Source organism: Centropristis striata, chromosome 24 (genome assembly GCF_030273125.1).
Source record: "Centropristis striata isolate RG_2023a ecotype Rhode Island chromosome 24, C.striata_1.0, whole genome shotgun sequence".
NCBI lineage: Eukaryota > Metazoa > Chordata > Actinopteri > Perciformes > Serranidae > Centropristis > Centropristis striata.
Window position 1 is genome coordinate 6,392,880 of NC_081540.1, and position 19,081 is coordinate 6,411,960.

The following is a 19,081-nucleotide window of genomic DNA, read 5'->3' on the forward strand; positions in this document are numbered from 1 at the left end:
GGACATCAAAATGGGGTCCCCATGTCTCTCTGTTTGGTCGTAGAGCCACATGGATTTCTTCCAGCTAATCATCTTTTTTTTTGAGAAAAAAGTTGCAAATTTACTAGATTAAAGTGGCAAATTTACAAGAAAAAAAATTGCAGATTCACAAGAAAAAAGTGGGAAAAAAAACAACTTTCCCTTGCAGATTCACAACTTTAATCTCAAACTTTTTTCTCAAAATATTACCCACCTCCCCCGGGTCTGTATGTTTGGGGTTTTTTTACCAATATTTACCAATATTCTCTAGGGTTGAAATTTGGATTTTGCAAGTATTTAAATGAGTGCCCTATTAAGGGTTTTAAGGGCCAAAAATGTACATTACAGTATATGTTTCATGTGTTCAAAAGGATTGGGTTAAATACAGAGTTTGAGTTTCCCCATTGTGGGACTAATAAGGGAATCTTAATGTTAATGTTTCCAAGTTGTTGAGGGTAAAGCTGTTCTACCTCAGAGGGTACTACCACATAAACAAGCAGTTGTACCCCTAAAGGTACAAACATAGCTCATTATTTCTAACAGTGGGTTTGTTGAATCGATGCAGGAAAAGGGAAGAAGGAGACACAGATGTTGTCTATCGATCTCTCCAGCTACCCCGAACATATGAAATATGTAAAGAGTCTCTTCACTCAGAGAATAAAGGTTACAACGTAACCGTACGTTATGGAAACATGATAGTGCAACACATGCTGAGAAAGATTTCTAAATGATCCATCCAGTTAAAATTCAGCTTTTTTTTTTTTTAACATCCGTGTCCCCTCCTTGTCTTTTCCCGCCGAGGAAAGCTCAGCTAGCTACATAAACAGCCTCTTTTTGGATGTGTGATGGCGTCACAGTCGAAAGGTTAAGTGCGTTACAAGAGGAAAAATGTATCGATTAGGCAACAAAGTGATCCAATGTTTCGCTCTAAAGGTGTTCAAAAAGTCCATTTTTAGTGCCGCGTAATGACCACATTTCACGTGAGGGCAACTTGAAAACAGTGCAGTCGATGACGAGTTAAATATGCTGCTTTTTTTTAAAAGTCCATGGAGTAATATCATACACCATACTGTTTGTCGCTCACAATATCATAGCTGTCATTAGTTAGAGTACATTTATAAATTTTCCATATACAAATCTCCTATAAACAGTACATGTTATAAATACACAATTGATGAAAATGCAGAAAGGCCGAGAGAGAGCCGTAGAAAGAAAGAAAGAAAGAAAGAAAGAAAGAAAGTCGCTCCTTATTTTTGATAAATACAAGAAAGAAAGAATTGAAGAATTGTACTAAGTATGTGAATGGCAGCCCTATAACTATCCAGAAAACGGATAAAAACACAGAACAAAATCTATGGATGAAAAAAGTTAGAAAAATAATCTTATACAATAAAAAATAAAAAGTGGACACGCTTACCAAACACATTTTCTGATATTGTAAATCGACAACTTGATGTGTAAATCATACATGTAGATACAAACAGGCGATTACTGCCTCTCAAAATATATTCAATCCAATATACATGACTAATGTTTAGCTCCACACTAGTAGCAACCAAGGTAGTTGTCAACCGGCAAAGCATGGGAGGCCGATCGGCACACGTAAAGAAATGCTCACTGATGTGTGAAGATTAAATTAGTAAACATTGAACTGGGTACTGGGAGCCTTATCTCAAAGGGCCAATACGAGAAATGTTTGCCAGCTAAGTGGAGTGAAAGTACTACTGTATATGCAAACTCATGCTTTGGCTTTTCTTGCTTGGCTTTCTCTTTTGGATAACATTCAAAAATCTTGCAAAAACGTCTGGTCTCTCTGCTCAAATGCATGCTTTATGTGTTTACAAAGCAATGACTTTCAGTTAAAGGGAAGCTACATCGAAGGCTAAACCTTTTGTTTGTTTTTTTTTTGACTAATTTCCTTGTTTGAAGGTCTCCATGTTTGCACCGTTTTTCTACTGAAGCTGGCAACTACCTTTACAAAGCGTTTTTCTTTTTTACAGAAAAATAGATCCATCCAAAAGTAAAGTTAACTCTTCAAGAGAGGCTGTGAGAGACAGAAATGTTGTCTTCGTCACGTTCCAAGTAAACATGCTGAAAGATTGTTTGCTTTATTTTTGTCCTTCTCGCCCCAGAAAAGGAGAGGGAGCGATCCGTCTCCTTCCCCACCGCGCCGATTCCTCCGCCGGCGAGAAAATTCTTTTTTTAACTTAAGGCAATCTTTTCCTGAACAATCCTGAAATCCAGCGGACCCTCACCAAGGCACTCCTCTCACTCGTCAACCTTTCAACGACAGGCGAGGTGTCATCAAACCTTTGCCGGAGCCTACTCAAACTTCGGCCCGACCAAAGTCCACAGTGAACGCGTCTCGTGAAATATTATCTCAGTTGCCGCGATGCCCTTTTTGTTTTTCGTCGGGAAAAAGAGTCGAGAAAAGAGTAAAGAAAGTCCCGAGCTGGGGACGTCTGCTGTCCCTGGTGTCCCATAGTGAGGTCAGAGGGCAGCTGTGTAAAGCACCGTATGTTTCTGCAGTTCATCACACGAGACCTGATCTCGCCGCCACTCGCCCTCCTCCCCCGCCGCCTCGGTCGCATGGTGGGCTAACGTGGGGGTGCGAAGACTGACAGAAAAAAACGAGTGTCTCTGAGCGAGCGCCGCCAAGCAGCGATGTTATGTTTAATTTTTTTTCCAATTCAGTCCTCTGTCTCCTGATTGGCTCCCTACTCTGAGGCTGAGCCCACCCCCTCTCCCTCGTTTTGACCGAGGGGCCGCCAATCAAGGTGACTGACGTGGTGAGTGGGGTTAGGGGGACTAAATGAAGGGATCAGTCGAGACTCTTCTCCGGAGAGGTCAAAGGTTACAGTGTGACACCCTCATGTTTCCCTCCGTTACAGTGGTTCCTCCTCCTCCATGGGCTCCTCCTCGGGCCTGGCGGACAAACACACACATCAACAAATGTTAAAGCGGCAGATTATGCTTCACACTTTTATTTTGGAGTTTCTACAATAACATGTTTACAGACTTTAATGTTAAGATAAACCTTATTGATCCCAAAGTGGGGAAATTTGATTGTAACAGCAGCTCAGGAGTAAAAAAAACCCCAAGAAAACCAAGAAATTAGTAGAAAAAAAACAAGAAAATTAAGTTTAAAAAAACAATAAAGAAAACAAGATGAAAGAGTCAAGAAAACAGGAAAAACAGGAAATAAAAACAGAAAAAAAATTAAGAAAAAACACAAAAACCATACAGAAAAAGCTGAAAATCAAGAAAAAATGTAAGAAAAAAGTAAAGAAAAAAAGAAAAACAATACAGAAAACGCAATAAATGAAAAAAGTAAAGAAAAAGAAGTAAAACAGTAAAGAAAAAGAACAAAAATCAAGACAAAAAGTAAAGAAAAACAATAATTTTTTTACAGAAAAACAAGAAACACAGAAAAGAAAGAAAAAGAGAAAAATAAAAAAACAAGAAAAAAAAGTCCAGGAAAACAAGGCAAATAAAATACAAAATATTTTTCTAATTTCTGTCTGAATGTTCCTGTATAAACTCTGTCTGTCTCTGTGAGGATGATATGATGATTAGCTGTGAGGAGAGACGTTTAACTCTGTTGAACGTTGAACGTTGAACTCTCAAAAATTTCAGCTCTTTGCAACTTTTCCACTGTGGGTCATTTATTTCTCCCCTGTGTGTCTAACCGCTAGACATGAACTTTCACATTATTTGACATTTAAATCTCAGACTGTGCGTCATATTTCCTTCAAACAACCTGCAAACTGACACACATTTGAACTGCAGATACGCTTTACAAGCAGATAACCTGCTGACCTGCACGGACTTCAGACTCCACCACTGTTTGTAGGGCAAGTACAGTAACTGAGGAATATGAATCTCTTCTGGGGTTTTATGTTGACGTTTTTTTCATTTTAGTTTAATTTTTTTATTGTGCGTTTAAAAAGGAAAATTAAACATCAAACATGTCGTTTAATTAATTTCAATGACTTTTATCTGTTTTGCAAAAAGAAAAAAGCATTTTTGGGGGGATTCTGAGAGACAATGAGTGGTCCAAAATAGCTTTGTACAATATTTATTTAATTAAAATGAATGTGTAAAATATTGGCCTCTTGATTTAATTTCCACTAAACTAAACTAAGTTTTATTTTAACATTTTTATTTTAAGATTATTTATTATAATAAATCCAGAGCATTGGGATTGAATTATTATTATTATTTATTATATTATATTATTTATTTATAATGTTTTTATATTTAATAATTTATTTGGGGCAATATGACTATTTAGTTTTGTCACTTCCTCAATGTACGATATCCTAAGCCTTTATATGAGCAAAAAAACAAACAAAAAAATTGAAATCAAAGACATAAAATAGTGCTTAAAAAGGTTAAACATAGGGATTATTTGTAATTATATTTTATCTTGCACTGTATTATGTCTTAGATTCTCATTTTGTCTTTTGTTTTCCTTTTTGTTACATATTTATTTATTGTCGGAGGAACCAAGAGACAAACACAGCTACAGTTTATAGTCCTGGATGCTCAGAGAATGGAATAAATATATAGATGTAGTGAGTTGTGCAGTGATTTTGCCTGCCTTACCTCTGATCCATGGCGTTGGTGTTGGCCACAGACAGCGAGGCCATGGCACTGACGGCTTCAGCCTCCTCTGAGTCTCCTCGTTTGGCCTCCAGCAGGGAAAGTCCCAGCCGCGGGGAGTAGCGATGCACCGAACGCCAGTACTTACCTGGTTGGAATTCAACGTGAACTATTAGATGCATTTCTTGACAATGAAACAGGGAAATCTTGTTCTATTCTTACAGATTAGTGTCTGTTACTCACTGTGAGTCTCTAAAACCTTCTCCAGAGAGCGGACAGCGTTGGGGTTGGGCCTCTGCTCCAGGACGGCCTTCGGCAGCGGGTCCAGCTACACAGGACAAAAAAAACACAAAGAAACTGTTAAAACAAGTGTAGGACAGGCTGGAGTTACAGTACTTTCAATAAGGGTTGACCAGGAAATAATGCAACACTCCCAGATCATATTCCAGTTGAATCTGTTCCCTGGACCCCAGATTAGGTAACATAAAACTATATTAATATAGTAATAAATACGGCAAATGGACGATTACTTATTTCCCTTATTTTTAATTGGAAATTTAATCAACTCTAAAAGTAAGCAAACAGTCAAAACTGAGCACAAATTCACTTACAAAGCTGAACATTGTCATATTTTCACTGTGGGAAATCTGCACTGTGCTTCATGAATATATCACATTATTATGCAAATCTTTTTGGTTAAAATAAATGTTTAGGAAATGTGCCTGATTCAGTGTTTTAGGGCAATGATTGTATTTTTTTTGGGTCAAGATTTAACATGAAATAATACTTTGTCATATTTCATGTCTTTCAAGTATTCAAATCAAATGAGAAGTACGGTCATTTTCCAATAGATTTCCATACAATCGGACTTCTTTTTGCAACCAGTTGAGTCGCCCCCTACTGGCCATTAGAAAGAATGCAGCTTTAGGATGTTGCTCCTTGGCCAAAACCAGTGGTGCAATGGTGGAATGTTTCAATAATAAGTTTAACAGACTTGTATTTCTGGTGTCAACTGACGAGGGCAGCAATATATAATCCACTAAGAAACTGATTTATCAACGCCATAAGTATTTAAAATCCTCCTCAAGCTAATTCTGCTCCCGCTGTAATACATTATAGGAGGTAGAAGATTAGAGTATCACATCTGGAAGAATCTGAGATCAAATTACAGCTGAAATAATGATACATTTGCATGGAATTAGTGCAGTTTTGTCCCTAAAATTGCTTATTATGTTTGTTTTTCCTTTACACTGCCAATGCAGAAGATTAAAACTGGATTAAAATGACTTCACATCTACAAGAAGGTCTAAAATAAAGAACAGCAGCAGTTAAAAAAGAGGATTTCTGAGTGTGATTCAGCACTGGAGTAGTGGAGCTCCTGGCTGAGACCCAGCACCACGTCCCCTCCACTTTCCTCTCTTTGATAGAACATCAGGGACATGAATTAGGATTCAGCCGCTGTGTGTTGCCAGGGCGACCTCCTTACCTCCTGGCCGAGCAGGGCGGCCACGCAGGCCTCGGAGGCGTCGCAGATGGCGGTGAGGTCGTGACCCCCCTCCAGAGCCAGGACCACCCGGCCCCCGGCGAGGGTCATCAGCTGCCTGGTCAGATAGCCGAAACCTGCGGGAAGGTTACAGGAGCCGTGTGAACGTATGCAAAGTAATCTGTGGAATGCAGCTGCAGCAGAATTTAATTCACATTCTAGCAGTTTGTCACACAGTTTTTAAACTTTTTATCTGCGGCCAGCTTTTTGTTTTATGCGGTCGATTCTGCTGCAGCGAGATAAGAAACATACTTGAGATAATCTCAGACTCACATTTGGACGTCAGAGTGTAGCCGCCCAGCGGAGGAGGGTGTCCTTCCACAGCGTCGAAGCCAGAAGAGACCAGCACGATGTCCGGGGCGAACTCGTTGGCTATGGGCATCACCACTGACCTGAGGGAGGGACGGACAGAGGGGTGTAAAGATTATACAATATAGAATAATATCTCAATGTGAAGGGATAAGATACTCAGACATATGACTTATTTCATCACACCCCTCAGCTATTTTTCAAGCAAAAACATTACCAAAAAGTTGCTGCTTTCATTTGCCTTACGAGCCAATAAACTAAATATCTTTAAGATTTGAAAGTGAGATGTTTTATGACATTACCTATAGCTTTAGGGAATTGAAGTGGACATTTCTCACTATTTTCTGGCATTTTACAGATCAAATGATTCATCAGTTAATGAGAAACGTTAACATAATCCTTGTTTTGTAGTTACAGTATTTACAGAAGAGTCCTCTACTGGCAGAAATCGAACTTACACTGCTGTCACAGTCGGTGTTTTGAGATACTAAGTTATTATTTTAAGAATTGGATCGTTATGTTACACTAAGTCATATTTTAGGTCATTATTTTCATATACTAAGTCATTATTTTTGGTAAATTTTTCATTATTTTGAGATACAAAGTCATTATTTTAGAAAAGCTTCTCATTATTTTGAAAAAACATAATTTCTTGAGTCTTTTCTCATTATTTTGAGAAAATGTCTCATTATGTTGAAACACTAAGTCATATTTTGATGATTATTTTGTGATATTAAGTCATTATTTGGAGATACTGAGGCATTATTTTTTAGAAAGTTACCCATTATTTTGAAAAAAAAACGAGTCATTGCTTTTGGGAAATATCTACTTATTTTGAGGAAATTAATTATGTGAAAATACCAAGTAATTATGTTGAAATACTGAGTCATGTTTCAAGATACTGAGTCATTATTTTGGGAAATGTTCTCATTATTTTGAAAAACCACATCATTTCCTGAGTATTTCTCATTATTTTGAGAAAATGTCTCATTATTTTTGAAATACTAAGTCATTATTTTGAGAAAGTTTGTCATTATAACCTGCCCTGGCACATCCGATCTGCAGGATCTTTTGAGGTTTTTAAATCCTCCCTAAAAACACACTTTTTCTCCCTGGCTTTTAATAAAGTTAAAGTGCACATCTGAGAAAAACAAAATTTGGTAACGCTTTATATTAAGGTCCTTGTAATAGCCATTAATTAACAAGTAATAAGGCACTGTTCTCGCTTTAGATCCCTTTAGCTGTAAAAAGCATAGTTAACTGTTAACAAGTGCATAGTTAACTTATAATAGATGAGCAATAAAGTATATTTTAATATCAATAAGCAAACAAAAGATTAATAAAGGCATGGCAAAGACATAATGGATGGGTTATGGGTGTTTGTAATGCTATTATGAAGAATTATAAGATACTCATGAGGCTTTTATTAATGTTCTTATTATACATCTCTTATAGTCTGCTATTAGCTGTATTATAATGCGATTATTAACACTTATATAGGCTTATAAACACACAGTAATGCTCATAAGCATCTTGTAAGGACTTACAAGGGCCTTATTACTTGTTAATTAATGGTTATTACAAAGACCTTAATATAAAGCGTTACCCAAAATTGTATTCAATTTTAGAATTTTAATTTATTTTATTGTATTGTTGCACTGTGTTTATGTATTTTAGTTTTTACCTTATTTCCTGCAACTGTGATATCAGTACAGCACTTTGGTCAACCCTGGTTGTTTTAAATGTGCTCTATAAATAAAGTTTGACTTGACTTGACATTATATAAACTTGCAGGATTGTTTTTTCCATCACTCATGGAACTAGTTAAACTATCAGTGATTTATTGATATTGTTTTCTGGTACCTGAAGGCAGCCAGGTACTCCACGTCTCCCATGGGCGGGTCGAGGCCTCCGGTGAAGGCAACGTTGACGTTGAACCCGACTCCGGAGCCGCTGCCCACCTGCAGGGAGAAACACATGCATGACTCACATTTTATACATATCGAGTATTTAACGTATTTAATCACAAATTTTCCCCGTACACGAAAACATCCAAATCATGTGTCACTTCTTTGAAATCATCAACCATTAGTTTTCATGGAAAAATAGGTGAAAAAGTGTGTTTTATGTTGGATCACAATAGAGACTGGTGGGATAAGATGTTGTATCTACTATCTATCCAATCTTCCAGAGTTACAAGACTAACTGAATTTCCCCTCGGGGATAAATAAAGTCATTTTGATTTTTTAAAATTTGATTTATATACTACATTAACATATTTCTCCTATGCAGTCATAAAAAATATTATATTTCCCTTTTCAGTTATTATGAAATGTAGAATTATGTTACTGGTAGTCTCCAACATTGCCAAATTTTCACATTATCAAATATACAACTATTATTATATATATATATTATATACCAATATGAATACTGAGAGGACAATACATAGAGCAAACAAAAAAAAAGCAGTTATCAGTCTAACTCAACATTGTTACTTTATTGTAACAGACATACCATTATTACTTTTGGACATTTCCAATGTGATGGGAAGAGGAGAACATTTGACATATTCTGCAGAAATAGAGCCTTATAGAGCCTTATAACTAAGACATATTTATTATTACTATTATTAATAAAAGTGGGATTAAATGGGTTAAATCCTCACTGGAAACTCTGACGACAGTTACGAAGGTTACGCTCACCTCATCAGGTGCTCCACTTCCAGGGAAGAAGTTGCCGTCGTCATAGCGATGAATAGACAGGTAAAGGACGTTGGGGTCGTCGTAGAACGCCTGCTGGGTGCCGTTGCCATGGTGAACATCCTGAGGTGAGACAATTCACACAAGGTAAGATCACAAACTGCTGAGTGCCTTAGAAAGACGTTTTCAGAGAACACTTCATGGGTTTTTTTTTTTTTTTTGCTCTTTTTGTGCAATTTACAATATATATCTAGTCCTGCAGCTCATAGCTAGAAGTGGGAACAACTCAAGAATGTCTTTTGTGCAGAATAAGACAGTTTTAATGACAGAAATCATAAAAAACATCAAAAAGTTGAATTCATCTGATAAAGTATTTTTAAATTGGAATAAAATTGAATTTATATGTACAACTCTCTTCCCAGTGTCCCAGATATTTGAAAAAAAGAATTGTGTCTCCACATGCAATACATATTGAGCTATTTGCGTTTTAACAATCTCTCCTGTCCTCTCCTCTCAGCTCTGTGTAAACAGACTTTTAGTGAATATTTGTCACATGACTGTTAGTCCAAGCAGAATCAATCATGACTTCACAGTGTCGCTGAGGAGCAGAATTTATTTATTATTTAACAGGATCTAGTTATTCCACACAGTATATGGTTGGCAAATTTTTAAATGAGACATGTAGAATAAAGATAATTTAACATAAATATCAAAATTTTAAGCTTCGTTTTCGTCACTTTTTCTAATGGAAACATTCATAACCTATGATCCATTCAAGGACTGTGGGAAAGTTCAAATTTTTGTTAATAAAGCCTGTTTTTCCAGTTTCATTTTACAATAAAAGGTGTATTTTTAGCGACCTTTTAGAGAAAACACGTTTAAGAGGGTCTGACTTGAAATCTAACTTGCCCTACTTAATGCTGACTACCTACATAACGTTCCCACTACGTCACATGACAGTTACTCAAGACACTGACCCAGTCCACGATGAGGATCTTGTTGACGTTGAGTCTCTGCTGCAGCAGTTTGGCTGCGATGGCCACAGAGTTGAAGTAGCAGAAACCCCTGAAACAGCAGAGAACCAGAGAGGGAGGGCTTGTTATGAAACTCATCTTCTCTGCTCCAGTTTGATGCTTTTAAAATGCGTTTTCAACACATTCAAAGAGGATATGAGAGATAAATGAAGTAGCCTTGAAACAGCTGGCAGAATAAAGGCATTCAGTACTTTATGTGCAAACAAACTCAATGGTTAATGTCATTTCTATTCCAGACGAGCCGGTTCCACACTGGTATTTGTATATGCACAGATGAAGTGTCTCCGGCTGAGTGTGGTGACGGCTGTGGCCTTACATGGGCGTGCTTTCCTCCGCGTGGTGTCCAGGAGGGCGGACCACAGCGAAACCATTCTGTAAAGACAGACAGGAGGGACGAGAGACTGTTAGCCACAGCAGCACTGATCGCCACTCAGTGTTTCCTTGAGGTATGAAAGAAGGTATGAAAGAGTGGAATTCACTGCCTAAAAATATCAAACTCACCACTAACATAAAGCAATTCAAAATATGAATAAAACAGTATTTATCAAAATGAGAAAACATGGTATATTTTTATATGTATGTAGTATATTTCTATAGATATATGATATGTGTTATTATAATGTATATGCTGTAGAAAGAAGGTGTATATACAACATATGTATTGGTATGTGTTAGTAGATTTTGTAATGATGTATACATATATGTAGAAATGTGTGTAATATGGATTAATATGTGAATAATTGTAATAATTTGTTTTGTTTTATTTGTTTTATTTTTATTATGTTTTGTGTTTTTAACTGTATATTTGATACTGTTGGACCCCAGGAAGAATAGCTGTGGCTTTGCTGCAGGTAATGGGGATCTTAATAATAAACTAATAAACTAATAAACTTTCCTCTGTTTACTAAGCAGTGGTGAAGCTATTTAACCACATTCACGTAGAAAACTTGGTAACGCTTTATATTAAGGTCCTTGTAATAACCATTAACAAGTAATAAGGCCCTTGTAAGTCCTTACAAGATGCTTATTAACATTATTGTTTGTTTATAAGCTTATATAAGTGTTAATAATGCCATTACAAACACCCATGACCCACCCATTATGTCTTTGCCATGCCTTTATTAATCTTATTTTGTTTGCTTATTGATATTAAAATATACTTTATTGCTCATCTATTATAAGTTAACTAGAAGTTAACTATGCTTTTTGCAACTACCGGATCTAAAGCGAGAACAATGCCTTATTACTTGTTAATTAATGGTTATTAAGGACCTTATTATAAAGCGTTACCGAAAACTTCACTTCTGAATGATAAAACATGTGATATAGAGAGCACAACTGCTACAGCTACAGCAGCATAACATGATGTGGACAATTTTTTTTTTACATTTTCTACAGCAAATTAGGGAATTCATGATGCCATAAAATGTAGAAATCTTTAAATCAGGACTAAAAACACTATTGTTTACTGCAGCGTACTCTTAACTTTAACACTTATCTGCTGTACTCTACTGCCATTACTTTTTAACTACGCAAAGTTTGACTTGTGCTTTTTATTTATTATTTTATCTATTTATTTATCTTATCCTGCTGTATCTTATTTTATCTTATTTGTATTTTTATTTCTATTTCCCTGTTTTAATTGACTGTTTTTACTGTTTTCAATTGTGTCTTGCTGTTTTAATGTGTATGTAAAGCACTTTGAATTACCTTGTGTTGAATTGTGCTATACAAATAAACTTGCCTTGCCAACTTGCCTAGAAATCGTTACCGATACCAGCCAAAATCCCCATATTTTAGTACCCAATTAAATACCACAAAAACAAGACAATTAATTACATTTCATCCTGCCTTACTGCCAGGAAAAAAAGTACCTTGAAGACAATTAGCTCTGGCGATCGATCCAGAATTCATAGAACCGTAAATACATTCATAATCCTGCTTTTGTGGTCACTTCGTCTCCTTTTTACAAGTGAAAGATGCAGCGGCAGCCACTGACTTGTTGCTTTCGTTACCAATAAAAGATGCTCCGTTTCAGCACCGAAAACTTGAACGCAGGCTGATATTTAACAGAGTGGTGGCTTAAGATTGGCTCAGACAACAGGTGTTTTAAAATCCTAAACAATTTTGAAATTGGAGACTAATGTTTGATTAAATCATCCAAAAACTCCTGTAGTTCTGTACTATACTGGAGACAAAAAAAACCTGGGATCATTTGAAACATCCTACTAAACTTTTTCCTTCCCTCAGAGTATTTTCAAAACCTTTTGTAACCCCATAATGTCACCAGATGGGTGTGATGACGTTTACCTTCAGCTCTCCAGTGGCCACTTTGAAAACAAGCTCCACGACAGAGCCGACAGCGAGTCGAGCCGCGCTGGAGGAGTGGACCTCGTTCCAAATGGTGTCACTGTCCACCTGGAAACACAACAACTGGGTTATTGTCACATCTGGGCATCAACAGACACTTTATTACTCGTCCCTCCTCCAAAATGCTTCATAATTCTCACATTTTTTTCTATTTAACCTTTATTTTACTGCTTTTATTTTTTTGGCAGTGGAGCAGTATTATTAGTCTAAAAATTGTTAAAAATTACAGGATTTAAAAAAAATGTTTGATTGTATGCATTTGCCTTATTTAGATCATGGTATAAACATGCAGTACAAAGAAGCATGCCTGTCAATGAAAAAAAAATCTGCAAGACTGAAAATTACAACAATAAAATGTTAAAAATCAGTAAAAAGAAAAAAAAATGATTTAAACTTTTTAAAAGGCTATAACATTACACCAAATTTTAAGGCAGAAAGAAATTGTATTGCAGAATATTATATTGTTATTAAATAGACGATAAATTTGAATGTGAGTGTTACTTACCCCCACCCCTCCACACGGTAGCCGTACAAACATGGGAGTGATTGAACCTGGAGAACAGGAAATACACAGTCAGTTAGGAACAGTTAGTGTGTGTGTGCGGACATTTCGGCCGGTCCTCACTTCTTTAAAGGCTTTTTTGAGATTTCAGACTTTGTTTTAAGAGTTAAGGTTACATGATAATGATAATAAACTGAAACTGTATTGTGTGGTTACAAAACTAACTAAAATTATAGTGAAAATGTCCTTAGTTTTCGTCTTTGTCAACTTTTTTCATATATCATGAAGATGGATAAGGCAAAGGAAATAAAGGCAAAATTTACTGTGACCTCTTTTAATCTCCCACCCAAAAAATACCCAAAAAACGGAACTAAAACTAAAGCATTTCAAAAAAATAAATACTAAACTAAAACTAGCAAACACACTCAAAACTAACTGAATTTGAAAACAAAAATTAACAACCCAATTAAAACTAAAACTGCTATAAAATTGCTACGGAATCCACTATTCCAATGAGGGCCCTCACAAAGATACAAGTACAAGAATGTGTGTGTGCATGCGTGCGTGTGTGTGAGAGAGAGAGCTTACAATCAAGTTTCTGTCGGAGAGGGTTGGTTCCGTACAGCAGGACGTGGGCTTCAGAGTGAACCGTCTGCAGCTCTTCCAGAGTGGCCTTCCTCCCACGGATACACTACACACACACACACACACACACACACGCAGAGGGATACAACTATTATATGCAGTTTACTACTTGTGTCCTGTTCACCGTGCAGCGTTTTCCTCTGATAACTCACCTCACACTGCGCTCTGAGTCCGGTCTCCTGCAGCCGGGACCAGATGCTCTGGATGCGGCCCGCGTGCTCCGGATGACTGTTGGTGTTTCCACACATACACTGATGTTTCTGCATTAGAGAGTCGTACACCAGGCCTGGAAACACACACACACACATACGCTCATTAACACATGCATGATTAATCAATTTGTTTTGACAGATGACTGAAAAATGAATCATCAACCATTGTTATAGCCTAATATTTGCACAAATCTAAAACTTTCCCCTCGATCCAGCTGCTCCAATGTGAGAATAAATCATTTTTCTTTGATTTATGTTCTGGTTGATTGAGTGTCTTTGGGTTCTGGGTGCTCTTCAATGACACAATGAGCTTCAGGAAACTATTAATGACAAACTTTTGACATTTTTCACTATTTTCTGACATTTAATAGTAAAAACAAATTATCAAGATACCAAAAAAATAAGTATCCTTTATTCTTTTAATGACAAATTTGACAAAGACAAATTGTTTTTAGGCTGATCTCATAAGATTAAACGTTACTGTTAATGTAAGATTAATGTAGATTACATTTCTAGAAAAGATGGCATTTTTTGTGTGTGTTTTGGGAAAATACAGCTTTAAGAAATAAATACATCAATAAAAATACATAAATAAATAAATAAATAAATACATAAATATGCCTATAAAATAAAATAAAATAAAAATATTTTCATGAAAAACATCAATAAATAAATATATAACTGTAAACAAATAAGTGAATATATAAATATAGATTTACAGATTACAATAGGCTCTTTTTTCTTTTTTTCAGGCTTTTTTTTTTGGTTTTAATGTGGCGAGAGGACAAATAAGATTCTTCACTCTCACATTGTTTCTGACCACATTAACTCAAGTGAAACGTTCCTAAATGTTCTATGCAGTTTGGAGCTGAGTGGGAGTAAAGTAGGCCAAACTGTTATAAAAATATCTTAACGCACAAACTGCCACAGTATGGCTTCTGTTTCTAACATTATTATTATGCATGACAGAAGCAGGAGATTCATTCTTTATTAAAGAACAACTTTGTAATTCCCACCTCTGATGTCTGACTATTAAATTACTTTGGCTCCTCTAGCTCCATTATCACAGCTATCATTGGAACATTACATAATGTTTTGGCCAATTCACCTGCTTTTTTTTGGATGCAAAAGTCTCATTTCAGTCCCCAGTGTGTGAAAGTGAAACTCAAAGCCAAAAACTTCTGAAATGATAGCTCGAGGCGGACCAGAGGGAGGCTGCAGACTTCTGGCAGCTCTGCAGCAGTTTAACAGTTTCTCAGAGAGTGAAAGTGAAAGAGGATGCTGACCCGTGGTGAAGCGAGGTTTGACGGGAGGATCGTTGGCCGGGACGCTGATGGGGAAGGAGGAGGCGGTTGCCGGGGACGACTGGGCCCTGGACAGGGGGCGGTGTCCTGGGAAGGTGATAGACAGGCCGGCAGCCTCCATGGAGGCCTGGTAGTTCCTCAGCTGATGGATGCGCTGCTGCTCCAACAACAGAGCCTGCTGCTCACACAGAGAACAGTGAATAAAGAAGATGAATTGTGGAGTTGTCATGGGGAGTTGTTTAGTGAAACGGCTAAAATGTAAACGCATTAGGGGGCTACAGGGGAAGAAAAATTGCTTCAGTATATTTTATATTGCAAGTACAACTTATGGCCAAAAGATGGCAGCCAAGACAAATGATACAGCTTTGATTTCCTCTCCACATTAATCACACAGATGTCATAGGACAAAGAGCAGCATTTTCACAGCTACAAACACATTTATGTGTTCAATTCACCAGAACTTCATATTGATTCTTTCTGCTCCTTCTACCTGTCTGAAGAGCAGCTCCTGCTCCGCCTGCCGCTCCCTGTGCTGCTGCAGCGCCTCCTCCTGCAGCTCCTGCGGGTCGGGGGGCTCCTGCTTGATGGTGACCCCCGGCGGCAGAGCTCCTCCGTCCTGGTGCTCCCTCAGCTCCTCCTCCGTCTCCTCCGGGTGGCTCTGGTGCTGGCGGCCCACAGGCGACTCGCTGGGCTTGGTCATCATCTGCAGGTCAGAGGGAAGGAGGAGAAGGGACGATGGTTAGGCCTGTCGCCATAACAACTGGTTTAGGATGATATACAGTACAGGCCAAGAGTTTGGACACACCTTCTCATTCAATGCGTTTCCTTTATTTTCATGACTATTTACATTGTAAATTCATCAAAACTATTAATGAACACATGTGGAATTATGTACTTAACAAAAAAGTGTGAAATAACTGAAAACATGTCTTATATTCTAGTAAGCAAAGGGTGGCTACTTTGAGGAATCTAAAATACAAGACATGTTTTCAGTTATTTCACACTTTTTTTGTTAAGTACATAATTCCATATGTGTTCATTCATAGTTTTGATGCCTTCAGTGAGAATCTACAATGTAAATAGTCATGAAAATAAAGAAAAACGCATTGAATGAGAAGGTGTGTGTACAAACTTTTGGCCTGTACTGTATTTTCCCAGAAAATGCTCGTACGGAGTTGGGTAAAAGCATTTGTTTACTCTGCACCTTATGCTGGAATATGCTACAGAAAGACTGGAAACTAACTGACTAACTAACCAATTCCACAATATGCAGTTGTTTCTGTAACTGTATTTTGTGTTTGCTGCCTCTTGGCCAGGGCTCCCTTGAAAAAAGAGATTCTTAATCTCAATGGGATATTCCCTGGTTAAATAATGGTTAAATAAAAAAATTAAAAAATCACAATAAATGATAGTATCATTGTATTGATGTTGTTTTAGTTTTATAACAATATTAGCACATGATACGTACATCCTTTTCCACAACAGTGAATTTTGTAATCTCGAGAATATTAAACATTCGAATGGAAATGTGGAAAAGAAATATTAAAATATCCTGGATAAAAAAAACAAATAAACTACAACCAAAACAAAACATTGCAATGAGATAATCATTATGTTTTAGATATCAGTATTATTTAAATGACATAAACAGGTGGAATGGCTGCTTGGGAAATATAGTTTAAAGTTTATATTTAGTTTTTCGGCAATTCGTACCGTCTGGCAAACACAACACAAAAAAGCACAAAATGTCACGTGTACGACAATATTTTGAGTCCAGAAAAAAAAACCTATTGTGTCCATTTTTGTATATTGAACGATAAGATGATATAGTAATTATCGTGACAGGCCTTACGATGATGCTCTGAGTTTATTTCACAATCGAACAGCAGGAAGTGACAAATCCCCGTCAACGTGTGAGGCTGCGTTCAAACGGGCACGCTCGCCTCTGAAATTCCTGGCAAATCACTCTTACTCTCTCTGGAGCATTCTTCTTTTAACAAGCTTAATTTGGATTACTCAGTCAGATTGGTGTATTGCTCATTTCAAACCTATCCGTTGTAATTGAATGTGAGTGGCCGCTCCGCCGCCTGTACTCCGGGGCAAAATGTGTCGCGTCAAACAGAGACATTCCAAACTCCCTGTTGTGCTGCTTTTCATCGACTCATTCTGGGGGCCTGCTGCTAACCGAGTAGTGATTCAGTTGTCTATTCATTCACTTTCACTGACATTCAAAGTGCCATTCAAGGCTGCTGAGTACTCGCCTCCATACTGTGTGAGTGTTTATGATGTGAAGACGGAGAGAGGCAGCGAGAAACAGAAGTGTTTGCTGGAAGTCTCAAGAGGAGGCTGCAGCTACAGGTGTGTGTGTATGCGTGTGTGTGTGTGAGTGTGTGTGCGTGTGTGTGTGTGTTTCCCAGAGCTGTAAGCTTCTGGGTCCCCTGGCTCAGAGCTGGTGCAGCATTGACGTCAGAGCATTCACCAGCTCTCCCCCCTCTCCTCCTCTACTGCTCTTGTCTTCTCCACATCCAAACAAACTTCTCTTTCCGCGCCATTTTTCACCTCCGTCCTCAACCCCGCTGCCCTCCTCCTCCTCTTTTGCTCCACTTTCCCAGAAACCTCCTCTTTATCTGATCTGTCCTTACCAACCACAAGCGCAAACGTGAGCATCCGTAGCTACGTCACAGAGCTTAAATCAAGAGATAAATCACACTAAAAACAAAAAAAAAGACAGATATAATGTAGAGCTGCAAGCCAAGTGCCTTAAACCTGCATTCTTTCTCATGGCCAGCAGGGGGCGACTCCACTGGTTGCAAAAAAAAAGTCTAAATGTTTAGAAGTCTATGAGAAAATTACCCTACTTCTTTGTTAAGCTGTCAGTACCTGGCCCTGTCAGGAGGGTAACATTTTTTTTATCTTGATGACAATATATAAATATATATATAAAATGTTTTCAGGGAAGGAAATTAACCACATAATAAAGCCTTTTTTTCATAAAATGCATGTTAGTGAAACAGTGTCTCTAGGACTTGATTTGCAACAATCATAAAAAACATGACACAGTTTGACTACTGTGATAAAAATGATACTGATGACTCAAACTTAAGCACATACTTTAAAAAAAAAATGACTTTCTCTACAGTGCATATAAAAAAAATGAAACAACCATATTAAAAAAGTTGACTGATTTAGGGATTTTGGGGAGTTCTATGGATGAGAAAGTGTTGTGTTTAAGGTTGTTTTGATTACTTATTTATTTTTAGAATAATGTGTATTTACCTTCACTGTAGTTATACTAGGAATAGCTGATTTCATATGTATTTGATTTGGGTTGTAAATAAACTGAGGATAGTTGTTTATATACTGGTGGTTACTACTACTTGTTTTTTTCTGGACACTGTTACTGTATTACTGTACAATGCAGCTCTCCATCCTCTTGTATTCGGATTAATCTATCAGGGCAAAACAATGTTTGAAGTGTAGATTTTCATTTTTGTCCTAACACTCCTGCAGAATCCGTGCTTGGCGTGCCAGAGGCTGTTATAGAGATGTTTGTGTGAAAAGCTGCCACTGGAGAGCTCTGAAACATATGGAGGGAGTGAGAGAAGAGCAGAGCAGAGCAGAGGAGGCGGAGGAGGAGGAGAGGAAATCCCTTGTTTCATCCACCCACCTCTCCTCCAGCGAGTACTCTGCTCGAATAGGTAAAGCCAGTCCAGAGCAGCTCGCTTCCTCCCTGACCATATAAGGGCAGAGGCTTCCGCTCTGTTGCCATGGCAGTTATTTCACAGACTTGGATGCAAACACACACACATCACACACACACACACACACACACACACA

At 37.5% G+C, this 19,081-nt stretch overlaps 1 protein-coding gene across 2 annotated transcripts in view; it reads right to left on the minus strand.

Moving 5' to 3' along the window:
* Window positions 1–721: 721 nt before the first annotated feature.
* The window catches only part of LOC131962889 (histone deacetylase 4-like), a 73,800-nt gene continuing 55,440 nt past the window's right edge, over window positions 722–19,081 (minus strand). For both annotated transcript variants that reach the window (XM_059327989.1, XM_059327988.1), the window contains 15 exons: window positions 15,735–15,947; window positions 15,227–15,422; window positions 13,881–14,014; window positions 13,672–13,774; window positions 13,087–13,133; window positions 12,522–12,629; window positions 10,528–10,583; window positions 10,155–10,242; window positions 9,181–9,300; window positions 8,339–8,436; window positions 6,440–6,558; window positions 6,110–6,243; window positions 4,867–4,951; window positions 4,627–4,771; window positions 722–2,943 (listed from right to left, as the gene is read on the minus strand). In XM_059327989.1, the coding sequence (XP_059183972.1) occupies window positions 2,904–2,943; window positions 4,627–4,771; window positions 4,867–4,951; window positions 6,110–6,243; window positions 6,440–6,558; window positions 8,339–8,436; window positions 9,181–9,300; window positions 10,155–10,242; window positions 10,528–10,583; window positions 12,522–12,629; window positions 13,087–13,133; window positions 13,672–13,774; window positions 13,881–14,014; window positions 15,227–15,422; window positions 15,735–15,947 (1,686 nt within the window). In that variant the 3' untranslated portion in view covers window positions 722–2,903. The remainder of the gene's footprint in view (window positions 2,944–4,626; window positions 4,772–4,866; window positions 4,952–6,109; window positions 6,244–6,439; window positions 6,559–8,338; window positions 8,437–9,180; window positions 9,301–10,154; window positions 10,243–10,527; window positions 10,584–12,521; window positions 12,630–13,086; window positions 13,134–13,671; window positions 13,775–13,880; window positions 14,015–15,226; window positions 15,423–15,734; window positions 15,948–19,081) is intronic.